The following is a 17,282-nucleotide window of genomic DNA, read 5'->3' as shown; positions in this document are numbered from 1 at the left end:
AATGATGCAACGCGACCGTGGAGAGGCAGAGGCAGAATCCAACGGGGCCCGGCAACGTGAGGTCCTGGGAGGAGTTGACAGGGATCTTTCTGGCTTTGCCTGTTTGGACCTCGCGCGCAGGCAGCAAGGCAGACACGAGCCGGTCACTTGACGTGGGTGGCTGATTGCGCTTGCGGCCCCAGGCGTTCGGGGAGGAGAAGGGGAATAAATTGCGGCGGCTGCCCATGCGGGACTTGTGATTCCTCTCAAGCCCCCTTTGTATACGCCATATTTGTATTTTACCTCGACGCCCCGCGCCGTCATGGTCAAACCGCGGCGACTTGAAACCCGCAAACGACGCCGGGCGTCGACAATCATCGACGTAGATGCCTACTTCACAGGCACTGACCCGGAATTTAGCGACGGAATAGTGCTGGACGGCGCGCCCAGCCGTGGAAGCAGCCGAGCCACCACGGAGACGACGACGGGAACTCCCCCGTCGGGAGAGCCATCCGCGGAACGATCTGTGGAAGGATCCGAGGAACGATCTGTGGAAGGATCTGAGGAACGATCTGCCGACCCGTCCGAGCCATTCACGTCGACATCCCCTCCACCAGCCCCCAGAACCAAGTTCATCATCGGCCTCGATTACGGGACCACCTTCTCCTCGGTCTCTTACATTAAATTCGACTCGGATAGTCCCCCTCAGACTCTCCTGAGCGAGCAGATCAGGTCTGTCACCGATTGGCCCGATGTCGACAGCCGGGAACGCAACATTCCCGAAGTGCCGAGCGAGAGTTGGTACCTGGACGGTCGATTGTTCTGGGGGTATGGCGCTCGCCAATACATCCTTGGGATTGAGGACGATAACCTGAACCTCAAAAATCGGATCATCCAGTATGCGAAGCTCCTTCTTCTGGAACATAAAAGGGGAACGCCAGCCCCGCGCCAAGAACTACGCAGAACGTTGTTCAGAGCTCGCAAGGACGAAAAAGATGCGATCAAGGACTATTTGCTACAGGTCTTGAAGCATAGCAAGGAGTTCCTCAAAGACAGAGAGGGGTTTAGTGAGGAGTGTGAGGTTGAACTCGTCTTCTGCGTCCCGGCCGGATGGCCAACGAGAGTGATACGTACAATGCAGGAAATTATCCTGGATATAGCAAATGAGCTCAAGCTTGGTATTCTTGGGGCCCCATATGTGCTCAATGAGCCCGAGGCGGCTGCGGCTTATATACTCGAAGCGTGCTCGGGGAGCGAAAACTTGAAAGTAAGTTCTAATTCTGTACAGACCGTCCTCATACTGACTCCTGTCGGAAAGGAAGGAGAAGTGTTCATGGTTTGTGATGCAGGCGGGGGAACCACAGTAAGGCTTTGATACACCTCTGGTACCCTTCGGATCAATAACAAGAATATTAGGATGCTATCACTTACAGAGTTTGCCAAAAGGGTCCATTCCGAGTGGAGGAAGTTATTCCCCCTACTGGTAACGAGGCCTGCCATACATTGCGACTAAAAGTCTGACAGACAAACTAGGGAACCACTGCGGTTCGAGTCTCGCAAACCAAGCTCTTAAGGACAAGGTCATCGAGAGAATCAAGAGCACACATTACAATTCTCTGCGCGGGCCGTTTGAATACATCATCGAGCACGACATCATGTCCGTCTTTGAGTATAAGCTCAAGAGAAGGTTTAATCCAGCAGATGGCCTGGATGGCCGCGAGGCCATACTCGTGCATGGGCTTGTGAGGAATGATAGTTTAGGATTCGGAACCGACACCCTGCATATTAAAAGGTTTGTCAAGCACAGCCTATCGTACCTCTCATACTGGTTTCTGCCAAGTACACGCATATGCTGATCAATTTGTTAGAAAAGAAATTGCCGCGCTGTTCCAAGATAGTTTGAACGGTATAAGCAAACTCATCCGCCAGCAGATCAATGCAGCGGCAGCCAAGGGCCTCACAGTCAAGGTATATCACACTGCTTTCCAGAGCTACCATGCTTCCCCAATAGTCAACGCAAAGAATGGCTGATATCCAATGTAGAAAATTCTCCTAGTCGGGGGTTTCTCAGCCGCACCAATTCTCCGCTCTCATGTAGAAGCGGAGTTCAGACCCCTAAAGATTTTATATCCGCCGAAATCAATGTAGCTTGACAATTGGCAGAAAAGTTGCATACTGGCTAACAATATAATAGCGACAATGCCGTGACAGTCTCTCATGGAGCTGTTTTCCGCGCGCTCAACAAATCCGACGGTCCTAAGCGTATCGTGCAGTCGAATTTTGGATTCCTCCAGTGGGAACTCTACAGCAAGAGGCACAAAGGTCATCGAGGAGTTTTTCCAACCACTCATAAGACAGACGGCAAGCATTATGTACGTGTCCTGGATTGGGTGATCAAAAAGGTACTCACATTTCTTTCACTGCTGCTACGGTGATTTAAGACTAAGTAACGGACCCAGGGGCGATTACTAGGGAAGCAGCAACAATTCCGGACTCCCAACTGGCAGGTCTTCAAACCGGACGAGGAGCTCGTGATCAATCAGAAAATTTGGGTGTCTGAATTTGACAACGCCCAAGACCACTATCCAGTGACCGCGAGTTGCAATAAAGGTATTTATACGCATCCATGTACCCCTTTCATGCTTCATGGATTGACTACGCATGGCTGACCGGAACTTATCGCTCGGGCAGGCGCCGAAGTCTTTGGAATACTGCAAATTGATCTCGAGCCCCTTAAAAAGGAGGGTCGACTCGAGCTGAAATCGGGGCCAGACGGGATGTTCTACGAAGTCCACTATGAGCTGGGGATGGAAATAGACGGGAGAAACCTGGCTGCAAAGTTCTTCTATCCACCAGGTGGAATGTGTCGCGGGCAAACGCAGCTTTGTATAGCAGCGTCGTTTATCCCAGGAACAGAGTGATGTCCGAACACTGTACACCTGCTTTTACATGTGTGCTTCAGCTTGTACCCCTCCGAGCGTTAGACCTTATACCCCAGATTTTCCATTTCTAGTCCTCTTCCATCAGATCTCCCTCTGACTCTTCGCTTGATGATATCATAATCGGCGAGTCTGGTCTTCCCCCTGGGCCCGGCCCTCCTGTCCACCTCGGCTGAGCATCAAGGTCTTCTATCCACTCTTTCAGCAATTCTTGACTATCTGCATTCTGCCAAAGCGATTGCCCCTTTGTAGATCTATTTAAATGTCCATAGCACTCACGCAGTCGCCGACCGAGATCAAGGTGCAGAGCGGAGTAGTAAAGACCACCCTCCGATAAATCTCTGACGATAGCAGCCGTGTCAATATCATAACGGTAGAAATCATACCTAGACAATATGAAGAGACAGAATCTAGCACCTGTGCCTGAAGCTCTACCATCCAGGTTGAGCCCTTCAAACAACGCGCATCCATGGCTGTTCTGACATATAGAGTCTAGTCGTGGCCACAGGCACGGCTCGGTGCTATGGGTTGGGAGCCAGGTTGCGGTCTGCGAGAAAACAAGACATGAGTCCCAGAGATCCATATGATCTCGATCCATTTTCTCACGTGTCCCGTAGAAAGCAGCCACGAGTTCGAGAGTCGACGGTGCATGGTCAAACACGAACCCAGCGTAGGTGCTCTTAGTCTTGCGAAGTCGCCACTTCCCTGTGATCCGGCCAGGTCGCTGAGAATGCGAGCTGGAGATACAGAGCGTGCTCGTGGCGGCCTTTAGATGGCTTGCGATTGACTGGGTCCTTATGGATTTGATGAAGGGCTCAATGCTGGATCTGTCAATGACGGGGGTTTGCGTTTCTTCAAAATCCTGCGGTTGTCCGCCGGGGAGGTTGTATCGTGATAGCAGTACTTGCAGGGCGCCTTCGGATATGGCGAGGTATGTAAGTTGCCGGACAAGGGACCAGTCGTCTGTCATGTAGAAAAGGATAGAAATCGCAGTGAAGAAGATCTCATCAGACGCAATACCGGTATCGCTCCCGGTTACGTTTTCGGTGGTATCTAGATTCCCGGTCCACGCAGCCTGGATGGAGGACAAAGTCCTTCTCGTAACCCGCCACGAGCTGTCTAGAGACTCTCGCAATGTGCCCACTATCGTGGGTTCAGACTCCCCCCAGTGTGCTAGCAGGGAACCCCACAGCTCGTCTACATTGGCCTCGGTGATCTGGAGGCCCAGGAGTCGTGTTTCAAAATTCGAAGCATCTCGCACGACTCCAGAGGGCGTGTGAGTATCCTCGGGCTCAGGCTCCGGCAGTGCCGCACTGAATCGCAGCGAGCTGGACTCCTGTGACCAGGAGAAGCCGGCCATCTCGGATGCGATCTGCGACTGTCTGCGGTCCACGGTCGAAAATATATCCGGGTCGAAAGACGGCAGTTCTCTGGCTGCTAGTAGAGACAACCCCCTGATGATGCTTGGTCTGTAGGCATCTCGTGCCCAGTCGAATATGTAATCGACGATGAGGAGGAGTTGCAATGCACTGCTTTGCGAGCGGATGTTGCCTTGCCAGAGGTCGAGGATGCACTATACTGGAACGTCAACTTCGCTGAGTACGCGACAGCGGGGCAAGCGAAAACCTTACGTATCTTGGGGAAGGCCCGCTGACATGATCTATAAAACTACCTTTGAGATACCAATCCTGCCCATGCCATCCGAAGAACCATACTAGCGGGCCCGTCGCCCACATGCTTTCAACTCGCGTCGCAGCGCGGAGTTCATCCTGCACCACCAGTAGTCGTTGGATGGCAAAAGCCGACTGCATCTCTACACCAGCCGAGTCGCCCACAGTATCGGATTTGGCTTCGACGATTAGAAACGGGAAGAGGAGTGGTTTGCGGTCGCCTTTGAACGGTGACGCCTCCAGGACGTCACGCAGCGATTCCACCTGGCTGTCAGGGGCCATCCTTTGATCCGGTGAGTCTAATAGTATCTTGATATTCTGCGTCTCAATCAATCCGAAGACTCTGTCAGGCCGCTCGTATTTCTGATTGTCTCTGCTGCGAGACCTAATGGGGAGTGGCGGGTCGTAATGGATCGAGGTCTCTGCTCGATCGGAAAAGATCATGTTCACACCGTGAAAATCCCTGGAGAGCACAATTAGGGATATTCGCATACATTATTTCATGTTGATGCTCACTACGTACGTGGATTGCACGAAGCCCTCGGAGCAGCGACAGGGCGTGCGATGTTTCCGTCGTTCGTCCAGCGATAACGCCTGAGAATCACTGGACTCCACGGCAGCCTCAATCTCCGAGCGCCACAACCTCGCACGGCACGTCGGGCACGACACCTCGACCGTGAAACGGTAGAACACTTCGTGCTCGAGCGACGCCCTCCAGCTTGGCTCGTTCTTGCCCTCGCCCCGGCACCGATCGGCAAGGTACGCCAGTTTGGCCGCTCGTCTCTTAATCTGGGCCCGCCATGGACGTCCTGTTGAATGGCGACCCTCAAACGTACCAAACTTCGAGTCGCCTAGCTTCACGATGTCGTGGAAGAGGTGTCGGCGCGTCTCTGGCCAATGAACCGGCCAAGTTTCGGGCTCGAGAGGGCCCAGATACTCGATGTTCAAGCGCTCAGTTAGTCTGTGCCGGCTGCGATATTCGTCCGCTGGCATAGATGCCATCGCTTACCGGAGAAATGATCTGGTCTGGCACACTTATTTGCAGGTTCCTTTGAGACAGCCTCATGCCCCGCGATTTTATGGCATCCGCAGATTCAGCACATGACTGCAGGGGCGCTGATTTCCACTAAACCTAATTGAGGATCCTTGTAAACACGTCCGGACATGCATAGCCTCTTCAGTCTGAGGACAGCGCGGCACGGGCAGGAAACCAAACAGTCAATCAGTGCCACCATATCAAGAATAAAAAGGCCAAAAACATACAACAGCTGGGATTCGCATGTGGTCACCCACCATACTACTAACCAGCCGGCGTGTGGCTTAAGTACGGCTGAGCGGACGGGAAGCCCTGTTTTCCACACCCTGTGGTCGTATGTGCTGGACTAAAGTAAAGAGGGGAAGATATATAGCGCGTCAGAAAAAGATGTTCAGCGTGCAGTGGGGTGTAGGGCAAGAAATGGCCATGGAGTTGCCGACTTGACAGATAGTTTGCACTCGTATACACTGAATTCCCACCTCGATTCGCTGATTACATGAAAATCGGGATGTTTGGGCTGTGTATGAGGCCTCAAATACAATCCCGGTTATATTCAACAGAGATGTTGTTCACTGGGTAAGTACAACGGAGTGTTGGCAGGGGAAGGATGGACACGATCCAGTGATGCCACCTGGGAGGGCAGGCCAAAGAATCCTGAAACCCGTAATCGAGATTTGGTTAAGCATGCTTTTAATGAGCTCATCATATTTGCGAAAGTTGCAATACTTTTGCCAAATCCTGACGCCTCACAGCTTGGATAAGAAGCTTTAGTATTGTTATCGAAGCGACGACCTCTCGTGCGCTTCTAACCCCGGGCTCTCACACGGGACTTCTAAAGGATTCAGATTGACTTGTCTTACCTGGTATGATCACATCTAACAAGTATAGAGACTTGTTATGGTCAGGTAGAAGTTAAGATAAAAGGGTAGGGCTAGCCTATAGTATATATACTATAGCTTATAGAGTAAGTACTAAACAAGTTATTTTGCAAAAATCCTTTAAACTAGTTACTCTAAAATAATAGTAGTATTAATTATAAAAATAGGAAAGCTAGATATAGTAGTAATAAGTATTTTTAAATATTTCTAAGTCCCTACTATTTTCTTACTCTTAAAATAGTATACTAGATAGTATATCTAATTAGATTACCAGGTCTTGTATACTATTTTCCTACCCTTAAAATAGTATACTAGATAGTATATAGTCACATGGTTTATTCTAGAATAATTCTATTTACTATATCCTTAGAGCAATTTAAAATTCTCTCTTATAATAATTTCTATTTTTTTTATCCTTATAATAGGCTATAATAGTTACATGATAGCTATAGTTTTAAATCATGGTTTTTCTATTATACTTGGAGGATACGCAGTATTTTCTTGTGATAGTAATTATTATCTATATAAGCGTGTGGTCTATAGGTTATATTCTTATAGTATTGCTTGTTCTTATCTTAAAGTTAGGCAATACTTAGGTTTGTTGGTTTATAGTTAAGGTTGGATTTAAATCCAAAATGGCTCTTAGTAGCTGGTTAGTAGCCCAAGGCTCCCTAGCCTTGACTTTCTACCTTATAACTCTGCTCTGCTAACTATAGGCTAAGGGTTTATAATACTATCTCTCCCTCTTTTAGTTTTTGTCTATAAAAATATAAATAGTATAGATTTCCCTATTATCTTAGTAAGTCTCTTGTTTTCTTAAATTTTCTTTATAATGGTTTATTATGCCTTCTAAGTAGAATTACCTTGCTAATTATCTTTATTAGTCCAAACAGATTTCTACTAATAGTATCCCTATTAATAACCCTTATAAATACTATTTCTTGCATAGTATAGTTTGCATAATAAATTTAAAAAGTTGAAATTATATATCATGTACTTATTGTAATTAGAAATATAAAAAATAATTTTATACTAAAAAGTAGTAGAATAATCTTGAATAAGATTAAGCAAAAGTATCTACTAATTTGGAGGAGGCCTAGTACTTATAGCTAGAACACTCTTAAAAAATGCAAGAGGCTATATCTAAGATCCTTTAATTGCAAAAACAAGAGAGGTTTCTTAGAAAGCATGGGTCAAGGATGTTAGATTATGATATAACTATAATAGATTAGTTAGATAAAGAGGATCCTTTAACTACCAAGAATCTCCAAGAGCTAGAGTATCTTACTAACAAGCACAAGGCTACTACTTAACTTGCTATTATATTAGACAATCCTAGTCTAACTTAGATAATTAGGTCTCTATCCTTCTAGTAGAATATTAACTTTTCTATACTAAATACTACTAGTAGTATTTCTAAACCTTTTAGGTATAGCCTGTTAAGTTCTTAATAGACTCCCAAGTGTTTTCTAAGGTATTATATTCTTTCTATTATATAAGATATTGCAATTATCTACTAACTTTTTAGTAGTCCAGGATTTTTTTAACTTTGTACTCCTGTTCTTCTTCTTTAATTTTAATATTATTAGTGATTTTAGTGTTCTCTAGTACTAGTTCTAATAGTAATATATAAAATACTAAGTATATCTTTTTCATGGATTTAGGTAGCTTTAATTAATAGTTAATTAGTCCTACTTTCTTGTCAATTTTAAATGGTCCAATTTGTACATGGTTAAGTTTCTGGCTTAGTTATTTAGTTTTGATATTTCTATAGAATAGGAATACTTTCCCCCCTTTTTTAAGATCTGGTACCTTCTAGCACTCTTTATTATAGTAAAGCTTTATTTTAAGGTTAACAAACTCAAGGTCTTGGGTAAGTTATATTTAGATTCCTTTAAGTTTTTATATAAAGTAGTTGGCTTCTTCTATAACTAGTTCTTTTTGGATTAGTTTACCATGCAAGTTTGGATAATATCTATAATTTGCTTTAAAAGGTATTATTCCTATTACACTATATACTAAGTTATTATAGGTAAACTAGGCTATAAGTAATTATTTTTCCTAGTTATCTTGTATATAGTTCACATAGTATTATAGATATTACTTAATTATTTAGTTAACCCTTTTAGTTTGTCTATTTAATTATAGTCTATATATAATAGTCATGTATAGTTTAATTCCTATAATATTAGTTACTGATTTCCAAAACTTGGATATAAATAACTTGTCTTAGTCTAATATAATATATTTTAGTATTCTATAATTTATAATAACCATATTAACAAAGGTAGTTGCCATCTCTTTTACTATTATAATTATTTATATTGGTTCCAAGTAGATATACTTTATTAGTTGGTCCAAGATTACTACAAGATAATCATATTTTTCCTTTCCTTATCATGCTTCTAGTAATAATCTAACAAAGTTAACTATAATCTATTCCTATAATTATTATGGAACTTCTAGGTTTTATAATTTTCTATATAGCATATACTATTTTGGTTTGTCCTATAGATATACTTTATAGTTATTAATATAGCTTTTAACCCTCTTTTTCATGTTCTAGAAGTAGTAGTTATATCTAATATATTTGCATGTTTAGTCTATACTAAAATATCCATATACTAGTATATCATAATGTTTTTTAATAACTTATAGAACAAGTATTGGTAGAATATAGATAAGTCCTTTAATTTAGAGGATCCTATCTTTTTCTAGCACTTCTAGCATTAATACAAGGACTTATTATATTAGCTTGTCCTTCTTTATAGCTTCCTTAATAGTATTAATTATAGTTCCTAATAACTATATAGTAGCTGCTAGGATTATTAGATTATTCCCAAGCATTCTATCTTTATTTTTCCTTAGAATTGCTAGTCGAGGTTCCCTAGTCTTATCCTTGTAATCTAGTTGTCTGCTAAAAGCATTAGCTTGGCTATTTTCTATGCCCTTGTAGTATTTAATTTAGTAATTATATTATAAGAATAGCTCCACCTATCTCGCCTGTCTCCTTGTTAATTCTTTAGTTATTATAAAGTAGGTAAGGTTTTTATAGTTAGACTTTATAGTAATAGTATATCTTGCTTCCTGCAAGTAGACTCTCCAATATTTAAATACTGCTACAATAGCTAGCAGTTCTTTATTATAAATATTATAATTTATTTCTAGTCCTATTAGTTTTCTCAACCAGAATCCTACTAGTCTTGGTTTACTATTAGGTCCTGACTAAGTTATTCTTGCTCCAATAGCATAGTCTAACATGTTGATTTCTAGTATTATAGGTAGCTCTAGGTTATGTTATAGTATAATTAGTACTATAGTAATAGCTTTTTTTATGGTATTAAAAGTTTTTTATTGTTTTTTTGTCTATTTATATGCTTGTTCTTTTCAAAGTAGCTTAAATAAAGGTGCTATATAGAACATGTATTAGTTAATATACCTTTAATAGTAATTCAAGAGTCCTAGAAACTATTGCAGTTTCTTCAGGTTCTTTAGTATAGGCTATTCCTTAATAGCTATTACTTTAGAGGCTTTAAGTTTTAGCCTGCTTGTAGTAATCTAGTGGCCTAGAAACTTAGTTTCTTAGATATAGAATTTGTATTTTTTGAGTTTGCACTATAGTTTGGCTTTCCTTATTTTTTTAAGAACTTGCTTGATATGCTTTACATGCTATTTCCTATCTTTCAAGAAGACTAATATATTGTCAAGGTATGCGAGCGCAAATTTATTTATTAATTAAGGTAAGTTCTCCCTGTTATCCTCTTCCTCTTCTTCATCTTCTTTGTCTTCAGGCTTCAGCACTTTGTTAATAAACCTTTAAAATATTAATAATATATTAATAAGCCTGAATAGTATTACCAGGTATTTATAGAAGCTAAATTTTATTTAAAATACTATTTTTTATTCTTCTCCTTTTACAATTCTAATGTAGTAGTAGGTATTAGTAATATCAAACTTAGTAAACCATGCTACCCCTTAGATTTTGTCTTGGATTTCCTAAATCAAGGATAGCAGGTACTAGTTCTTAATAGTCATGCTATTAAATAGTTAGAAGTTAATACATGGTTAGTTACTTCTATCTTTTTTTGGTATAAATAGGACTCTATACTCTATTAGTAAGTATAAAAGCTAGATATTTCCTTTCTTAAGTTAGTTGTTAATATATTCCTTTAATACTTTAGATTCTTGGTCATTTAGTAGTAGAATCTATTTATAGTTTAATTCTATACCTTTCTTAATAGGTATAGTATAATTGTAAGGCCTGTAAGATAGTAACTCTAGTTTGCTAGGTTGTTAGAACACATCCTGGAATTAACTATACTTATCTAGGATAGTTAGTTCCTTATAAATCTGGTTATTTATAGCTAGTATCCCTTAAAACCTTACCTTTTTACTATTTGTAATGATTTTGCTATTTATAATATTGCTAGTAGCCCAACCAGGTAAGTTTATTAGCTATATTCTCCCTAATAGTCTTAATATTACTATAATAATTTATTCTACTAGACTCTTAGTACCTATAGATTAGTTACTAGTCTTTAATCCCCCCATGGATTACTTGGCCTTATACTTTACTATATAAGTATGCTATAAGATACTAGCCCCTTCTAGTCCCTTTTGCTTTTTAGACTATTTATTATTTCTTTACTAGATTTCCCTTTTAATCTAGTTAATATCCAGGTTGAGATCCTTGAGCTATAGAATCCCTAATACTATATTATACTTGCCCAAGGGTGTAATATTAAAATTTAGTTTAAAAGTCCTCTTCTTTACTATAACAGGCAGAGGTCCTGACTTGACTATTAACAAGGCATTTCCTAGGTTTTCCTTGTTTAGTCCTGCTATAGGTATTAGTATTTCCTTTTAAATACTTCTAATCCCTAGTTTTTCCGCAAAACTTGGGCTAATATAGTTTCCTATAGCTTCTAAGTTAATTAAGGTATAGGCTTGCCTTCCTTATATTTTAGCAAGTTAGATAAAATACCTTCTTACCCGAGTCTTGGTAGCTACAAGGTACTATTCTTCCTATTTTAGTACCCATTCTTCTTGCCTTGGATATGGAAAGTAGTTTCCAAGCTTGGCCTAGTAGTATATAATATAGTAATCCTTATAGCAAGCTATCTAATAGTATATCCCATGCTCTAGGTATTACTAGTATAATTTATATAAGTATTACTTTTTTTAGCATGGATACAAGTTGTTCTAGTTAATTATTCTTGGTTACTTTAGCTAGTAGCATATAATTTACTTAGTATCCTTATAGTATATATAGTATAAGTTGTAGCATGTTAGCTATAGTATATTATCATGCCTGGGATACTATATATTAGTATTAATATATTTATACTAATCCTGCTAGCATGGTAGATGCCTTCTAGATTCTTAGAACCACTTGTTAGATAGTTTGCATAGTTGCAAGTAGTAGTTACTATTATTTTATCTATAGATAGTATAGGTTTCTAGGTACCTTTTACAAGTTTTAATATGCTTCTACTAGTAATCCTTGGTCTTTTCCCAACATGTTAGGTCCTGATATAGGTATTAGTTAAAAAAATCTCTTAGGCCTTTAGTAAGTTTCTAAGGGTCTTTCTATACAGCTACAATAATATTATCTATCTAATAGGCAAGCTTGTTTTTGCTAGTCTTTAAAGACTCAAGTTGTTGTCTCCAATATTGTTTATTTTTATGTAGTCTAGTGGCCCATAGCTAATACTAGCATGGTTTACATTTTTTAGTATTATCTTCTTATAGGGCTTTTTCTTCTAGGGTTATAAACCCACTACTAGGTTCCTCCTTGCTAGGTTCAAGGCCTTCTAGCTATGTTCCATATTGTTTGTTAAGCAGGTTAACTTTCCATATAATTACAGGAAAGTTGCTGTGCTCTCCTTCTTGAACTAGCTTGTTATTGGTAGCTTTGTCATGGTAGGGCCTACCTATCCTCTCAGCTTCTTCTTTATTAGTTTGCAAAATCATGGTGCTAAGCTAATATTTTGGCTGGTATAGCAATTCTTTTTAGAGGATTCCATCTAGCTACTTAATTATTTTTTTGATACTTGCAAGAATTTTGGTTATTACCTTGAGCATCTTTTCTTCTTTATATACCTTACTAGTAATATTAGTAATTTACTCAACATACTCTCTAATATCTGTTCTTGTTTCCCCAGGTAGCATGGCTATTGCCCCTAGCAAGTTTAGTACAAGGTTTGGATCCTGTCTTTTAGTGTTTCATCCAAGTTTATTCCAAGCTGCTAGAGGTGCGCTTTGCCTTCTTCTAGTAGTATCCCAGGTATTATTTATTATAGCACGCTCATCCTGAGCTAAGGCTCTTTCAGCCTCTTCCAGGGAATTATTAGTTATAGTAGATGTCTTGCTGGCATTATTATCCTACTCCCTAGTTATGTTTAGCATCACAACTTCCTGCATGGCCCATAGTTAATATCATCCAGCTCCCCTCCAGGGTCTCTAGCCATGCTATTTCTGCTTCTTATAGTCTGCTACTTTATAACCTGGCTTGCTACAGGAAAAGCATAGATTCTCCTTCTAGCAACAATCTTGTTCCACCTTAGAGATTGTTATGTCCAAGTCTATAGGTCAAGGTCTGTACAGATTATTATTCCCTTAGGGTCTAGTTTAAAATTATTAGTTATTATTAGCATAATAGCCATTATATCCACCCTAATTTCTTCTAGAATAATATCCCCTATAGTTCTATTAGCCTTGTTATTCCCTCAGCTTCCTAAGCTAGTTTCCTATCCTAGATGCTAAGTTATATATCCTTACCAGGGTATTAGGTCTAGGTAAAAATGCTATTTTCTTCTGGATATTATAATTTAGAGCTTTCTTGAAGTGGTATATAAAAGTATTATCTTCCCATGTTAGGTATAACATGATTTGTTAGAACTCCAAGATAAGTATACCTATGTCCTTTCTAGATTAGTATATCTTCCTAATTTATCTTTTAGCATTGCAGGTCTTGTTAATATCTCTAAAGACACAAGTAAGCTGCTCCTTGAAGTGGTTATAGCTTGTAAATAGCTGCTTAGTATTGCTAGCTAGCTTGTCCCTATCTTCTCTAGCTTCTTGCCATTCTCTTACAAAAGGTTTAAACTACTTGTATGCTTTTCCCTTAAGATAGGTAGACATAAATATAACCTTGTTAGCCTTGCTAACCAGCTTGTCCTAATTAATATTAATAAAGGTCTATATTTATATAAGGAAGAAATGTAGCTTGGTCCAAGTGCTATTAAAGGGTTTGGGCACCTTGACTTTTAAGGCCTTGGCCCTGAGTTTAGTCTTAAGCATAAGAATATAGTCCTAGAGCTATTCTAGCATCTTTTAATACTTCTTAAAAGTTTTATTATCTTTAGGTATATTAGATTGCTGGTTCAGGTTGCTAGTAACCTGATTAATAACTCCAGTTTATTTATTAAGTTGTACCTATATTCTGGCAATAGTCTCCTATAGGGTTTCACCCTTAGAAGGTATAGTAACTTGGTACTAGCATTAAAATATTATATTAGTAGCTTTAAGTCAATCCAAGATACAACTTGTACTAACTAGTAATTAATTTATTATTAAAGCAACAACCTCTCATGCACTTCTAACCCTGGGCTCTTACATGGGACTTTTAAAGGATTTGAATTAACTTATCTTACCTAGTATAATTATATCTAACAAGTATAAAGACTTGTTATAGTTAGGTAAAAATTAAGATAAAAGAACAAGACTAGCCTATAGTATATATACTATAGCCTATAAAGTAAGTATTAGACAAGTTATTTTGCAAAGATCCTTTAAACTAGTTACTCTAGAATAATAGTAGTATTAATTACAAAGATAGGAAAGCTAGATATAATAGTAATAAGCATCCTTAAGTATTCCTAAGTCTCTACTATTTTTCTATTCTTAAGATAGTATACTAGATAGTATATCTAATTAGGTTGCCAGGTCCTGTATACTATTTTCTTATCCTTAAGATAGTATACTAGATAGTATATAGTTATATAGTCTATTCTAGGGTAACTCTATTTATTATATTCTTGGAGTAATTCAAAATTTTTTCTTGTAATAATTCCTATTTTTTTTATTCTTATAGTAGGCTATAGTAATTATATAGTAGCTATAGTTTTAAACCATGGTCTTTCTATTATACTTGGAGGATACATAGTATTTTCTTGTAATAGTAATTATTGTCTATGTAGGCATGTAGTCTATAGGTTATATTCTTATAGTATTGCTTGTCCTTGTCTTGGAGTTAGGCAATACTTAGATTTATTGGTTTATAGTTAAGGTTGGATTTAAATCCAAAGTGGCTCTTGGTAGCTGGTTGGTGGCCCAAGGCTCCCTAGCCTTGACTTTCTGCCTTGTGACTCCGCTCTGCTGACTGTAGGCTGAGGGTTCATAACAAGTATTTCTAGTAGGATATCTATTAGTATAAAAAAGAGATTTATTCCCAGGTATAATTAGCTTTAAATACTAATAATTTTAAAATTTATTGTTTTAGATCGAGTAAAAATTAAAGTAGAAGTAAGAATAAGAGTTAAAGTAGAAATAAGAATGAGTGTTAAAATAAAAGTAAGAGTAAGGGTTAGAATATCTAAAAGCTAAACTTATACTTCTAGATACTTATATATCTAGAAATAAATTCTCTTTAAATAATTTAATTATACTTCTGATTTAACTCTAGTACTAGGACTTTAAGAAATAGTATAGTAAATTTCTAACTACATCTATATTACTCTATTATTTCTCTTTTGCTTGGATAGGAGAGGTAGACAAGTTAATAGTATGCTATTTTACAGTATAGGGACAAGTACTATAGAAGAAAAAGAATACTAGTCTGCGATAATGTTAAGTTTAGGGAATAGAAAGAGGGATGGCAAGAGCCCTAACAAGTCCTCTCGACCAGTGAAGTCAAAAAACACATTTAGAGCATAGACCGATCCGACTATCCAAGAACTCTCTTTACGAAATCTAAAATCCACTCAGCCACGTCGTTAGCCTCTCTTAATTGAATCAACAGATGACCCTCGCCGTTGACAACCTCCAAAGATACATCCGTGTTAACTAGTCGTTCCTTGATATCCACAGCATCCTGGAGCGGATATGTCTTATCATCCTCACCATGAATAAGAAGAACCGGAACATGAATTTCCCCCAGTCGATCAAGCAGCGCGTCCCTCTCCATCATCGAATTTAGGGTAGGTACCACATTCTCAGCGCCTGAATGGCGATGAATCCAGTCCTGTTTGATTTGAGTCGCGCGCGGGCCGTCGACGTCAGGATTCCCGCCCCAGCTGAGGATAGCGGCATTCATGATCTGTTCACTAGGAGCAGGTGCCGCAACCCAGATATCGCAAAGTTGGTAGAAGGCACTTCGCTGAGCCTCGGTCACGGCGGATGCGTTGGAGGCGAGTAAAACGAGGCCGACAAATCTGGGCTGATCGAGCATAGCCAGGCGGAGTGCGATCATCGAGCCCATGGAGATGGCGGTAATGATAACTTTGGAGAGTTCAAGCTCTTTCTGCGGGGTATTAGTTTTGTCAATGACGGCATGGGATTAATCATACCAAGACAACGAGGACATCCTCAGCTTGATTCCAGAGAGTATATTCCTTGCGACCGGCAGTAGTCTTCCCATGGCCGTTCAAATCGATGCGGAGGAGGTTGACATCTGACAGGCGTGGCGCAAGAATCTGGACAGTCTCCTCCCACATAGTGGAGGACATCCACGATGCATGGATAAAAAGAATGGTAGGATTGCCCTTTCGCGGGGGTGCGTGTGTTTGCCAATGAAGGCCGTTGCTGGCGAATCCCGAAGACATGATGGTTCTATACTGACTTGGGTAATGATCTCTTGTTTTTCGGTATGTGGTTAGAATCATAGAATATAGGGGACGTGTGGATTTTATATTATGGGCAACTGATGCAATGGCGTTGTTATGCTTTTGGCTATCGTTAGAAGATAACGTTATGTGGGGACACATAGTGATGGATCTCGCAAGTATGACCCATCCGAGGTAAAAATCATGGTATATTCTCGTATTCATCACAGAATCTCGTGTTTTGAACGATTCTAATATACTGAGGAGTTTCCTACCGTGGTTTGACCCGCCACATTTTCGTATTCGTATTTCTGTAATGAAAAACGGCCCTAATGCATTGAAACTGGGTTCAGTTTAAATATATTCTTCTGCCCCTGTTCTGACAATCTTTTCATGTACAATGACGAGGTTTGAGCACGACGATAGCTACTTGAACCGCCACCATATTTTGACTCTCTGTCATAGTGATAGTCCAACAGAGATTTGTATCAGTATGCAGTTGTTTCTGATAAGGGAGCGTGGAGTGAAATCAAGTAAGCTCAAAATCTCAAGTACGGTGTGATCCGGCATCCATGCTGGGGTGTCCAGGACACAGGTGTTGTCAACAACCTGTAAAGAGTGATAAATACAGCTGTCCGGAGGAAGCCTCGTCGATTATAAGCACTAGAAGAATTTCAACATGTAAACCTCCAGTGCAGCTGTGATTACGCAAGTTCTCTATAGCTTTGTCTCTCTCTGAATCTGTCCACTTTTGGACTTCAAGAGATTCCTGTACGGTGATGAGATAGCCTTGTCTCCGCCGATGTAGCATATTCAAGGCCTCCCGGAAAAGTTGCGTTGAAAGATGAGAGGTGTCTGTTGCAGCCCTGGGCCCCAAGCCTCCAGTTACCTCCAAGGTCGGGTATGCAAGCATTGATATGAAGAGTCCATGTATGGAGCGGCGTAATTTTGGACGT

General features: G+C 40.0%; 3 protein-coding genes across 3 annotated transcripts; 1 reads left to right on the top strand and 2 right to left on the bottom strand.

Annotated features, from left to right (window-relative positions):
- The first annotated feature begins 228 nt into the window (after positions 1 to 228).
- Positions 229 to 2,944, top strand: BJX67DRAFT_332760 (Hsp70 family protein). The gene is made up of 8 exons (XM_071027528.1): positions 229 to 1,342; positions 1,396 to 1,462; positions 1,513 to 1,771; positions 1,848 to 1,947; positions 2,023 to 2,123; positions 2,174 to 2,381; positions 2,439 to 2,589; positions 2,671 to 2,944. Exons 1-8 carry the CDS (start codon positions 302 to 304, stop codon positions 2,898 to 2,900), a joined length of 2,157 nt encoding a protein of 718 aa, XP_070888511.1. The 5' UTR covers positions 229 to 301; the 3' UTR covers positions 2,901 to 2,944.
- BJX67DRAFT_347534 (uncharacterized protein) lies at positions 2,568 to 5,638 on the bottom strand. Its single transcript, XM_071028546.1, has 3 exons — positions 5,112 to 5,638; positions 4,550 to 5,051; positions 2,568 to 4,491 (listed from the first exon to the last, which is right to left on the bottom strand). The coding sequence occupies exons 1-3, from the start codon at positions 5,588 to 5,590 to the stop codon at positions 2,989 to 2,991; spliced, it is 2,484 nt and encodes an 827-aa protein (XP_070888510.1). The 5' UTR covers positions 5,591 to 5,638; the 3' UTR covers positions 2,568 to 2,988.
- A 9,811-nt stretch (positions 5,639 to 15,449) lies between these two features.
- BJX67DRAFT_379081 (alpha/beta fold hydrolase) lies at positions 15,450 to 16,326 on the bottom strand (the record flags this gene model as incomplete). The annotated part of the gene is made up of 2 exons (XM_071032492.1): positions 15,450 to 16,025; positions 16,072 to 16,326. The coding sequence occupies 2 exons, from the start codon at positions 16,324 to 16,326 to the stop codon at positions 15,450 to 15,452; spliced, it is 831 nt and encodes a 276-aa protein (XP_070888509.1).
- Positions 16,327 to 17,282: the final 956 nt, after the last annotated feature.

Source organism: Aspergillus lucknowensis, assembly GCF_044049455.1.
Source record: "Aspergillus lucknowensis strain CBS 449.75 chromosome Unknown BJX67scaffold_9, whole genome shotgun sequence".
Classification (NCBI taxonomy): domain Eukaryota; kingdom Fungi; phylum Ascomycota; class Eurotiomycetes; order Eurotiales; family Aspergillaceae; genus Aspergillus; species Aspergillus lucknowensis.
Note: the sequence above shows the minus strand (reverse complement) of the source record. Positions and strands in the feature narration are given on the sequence as shown.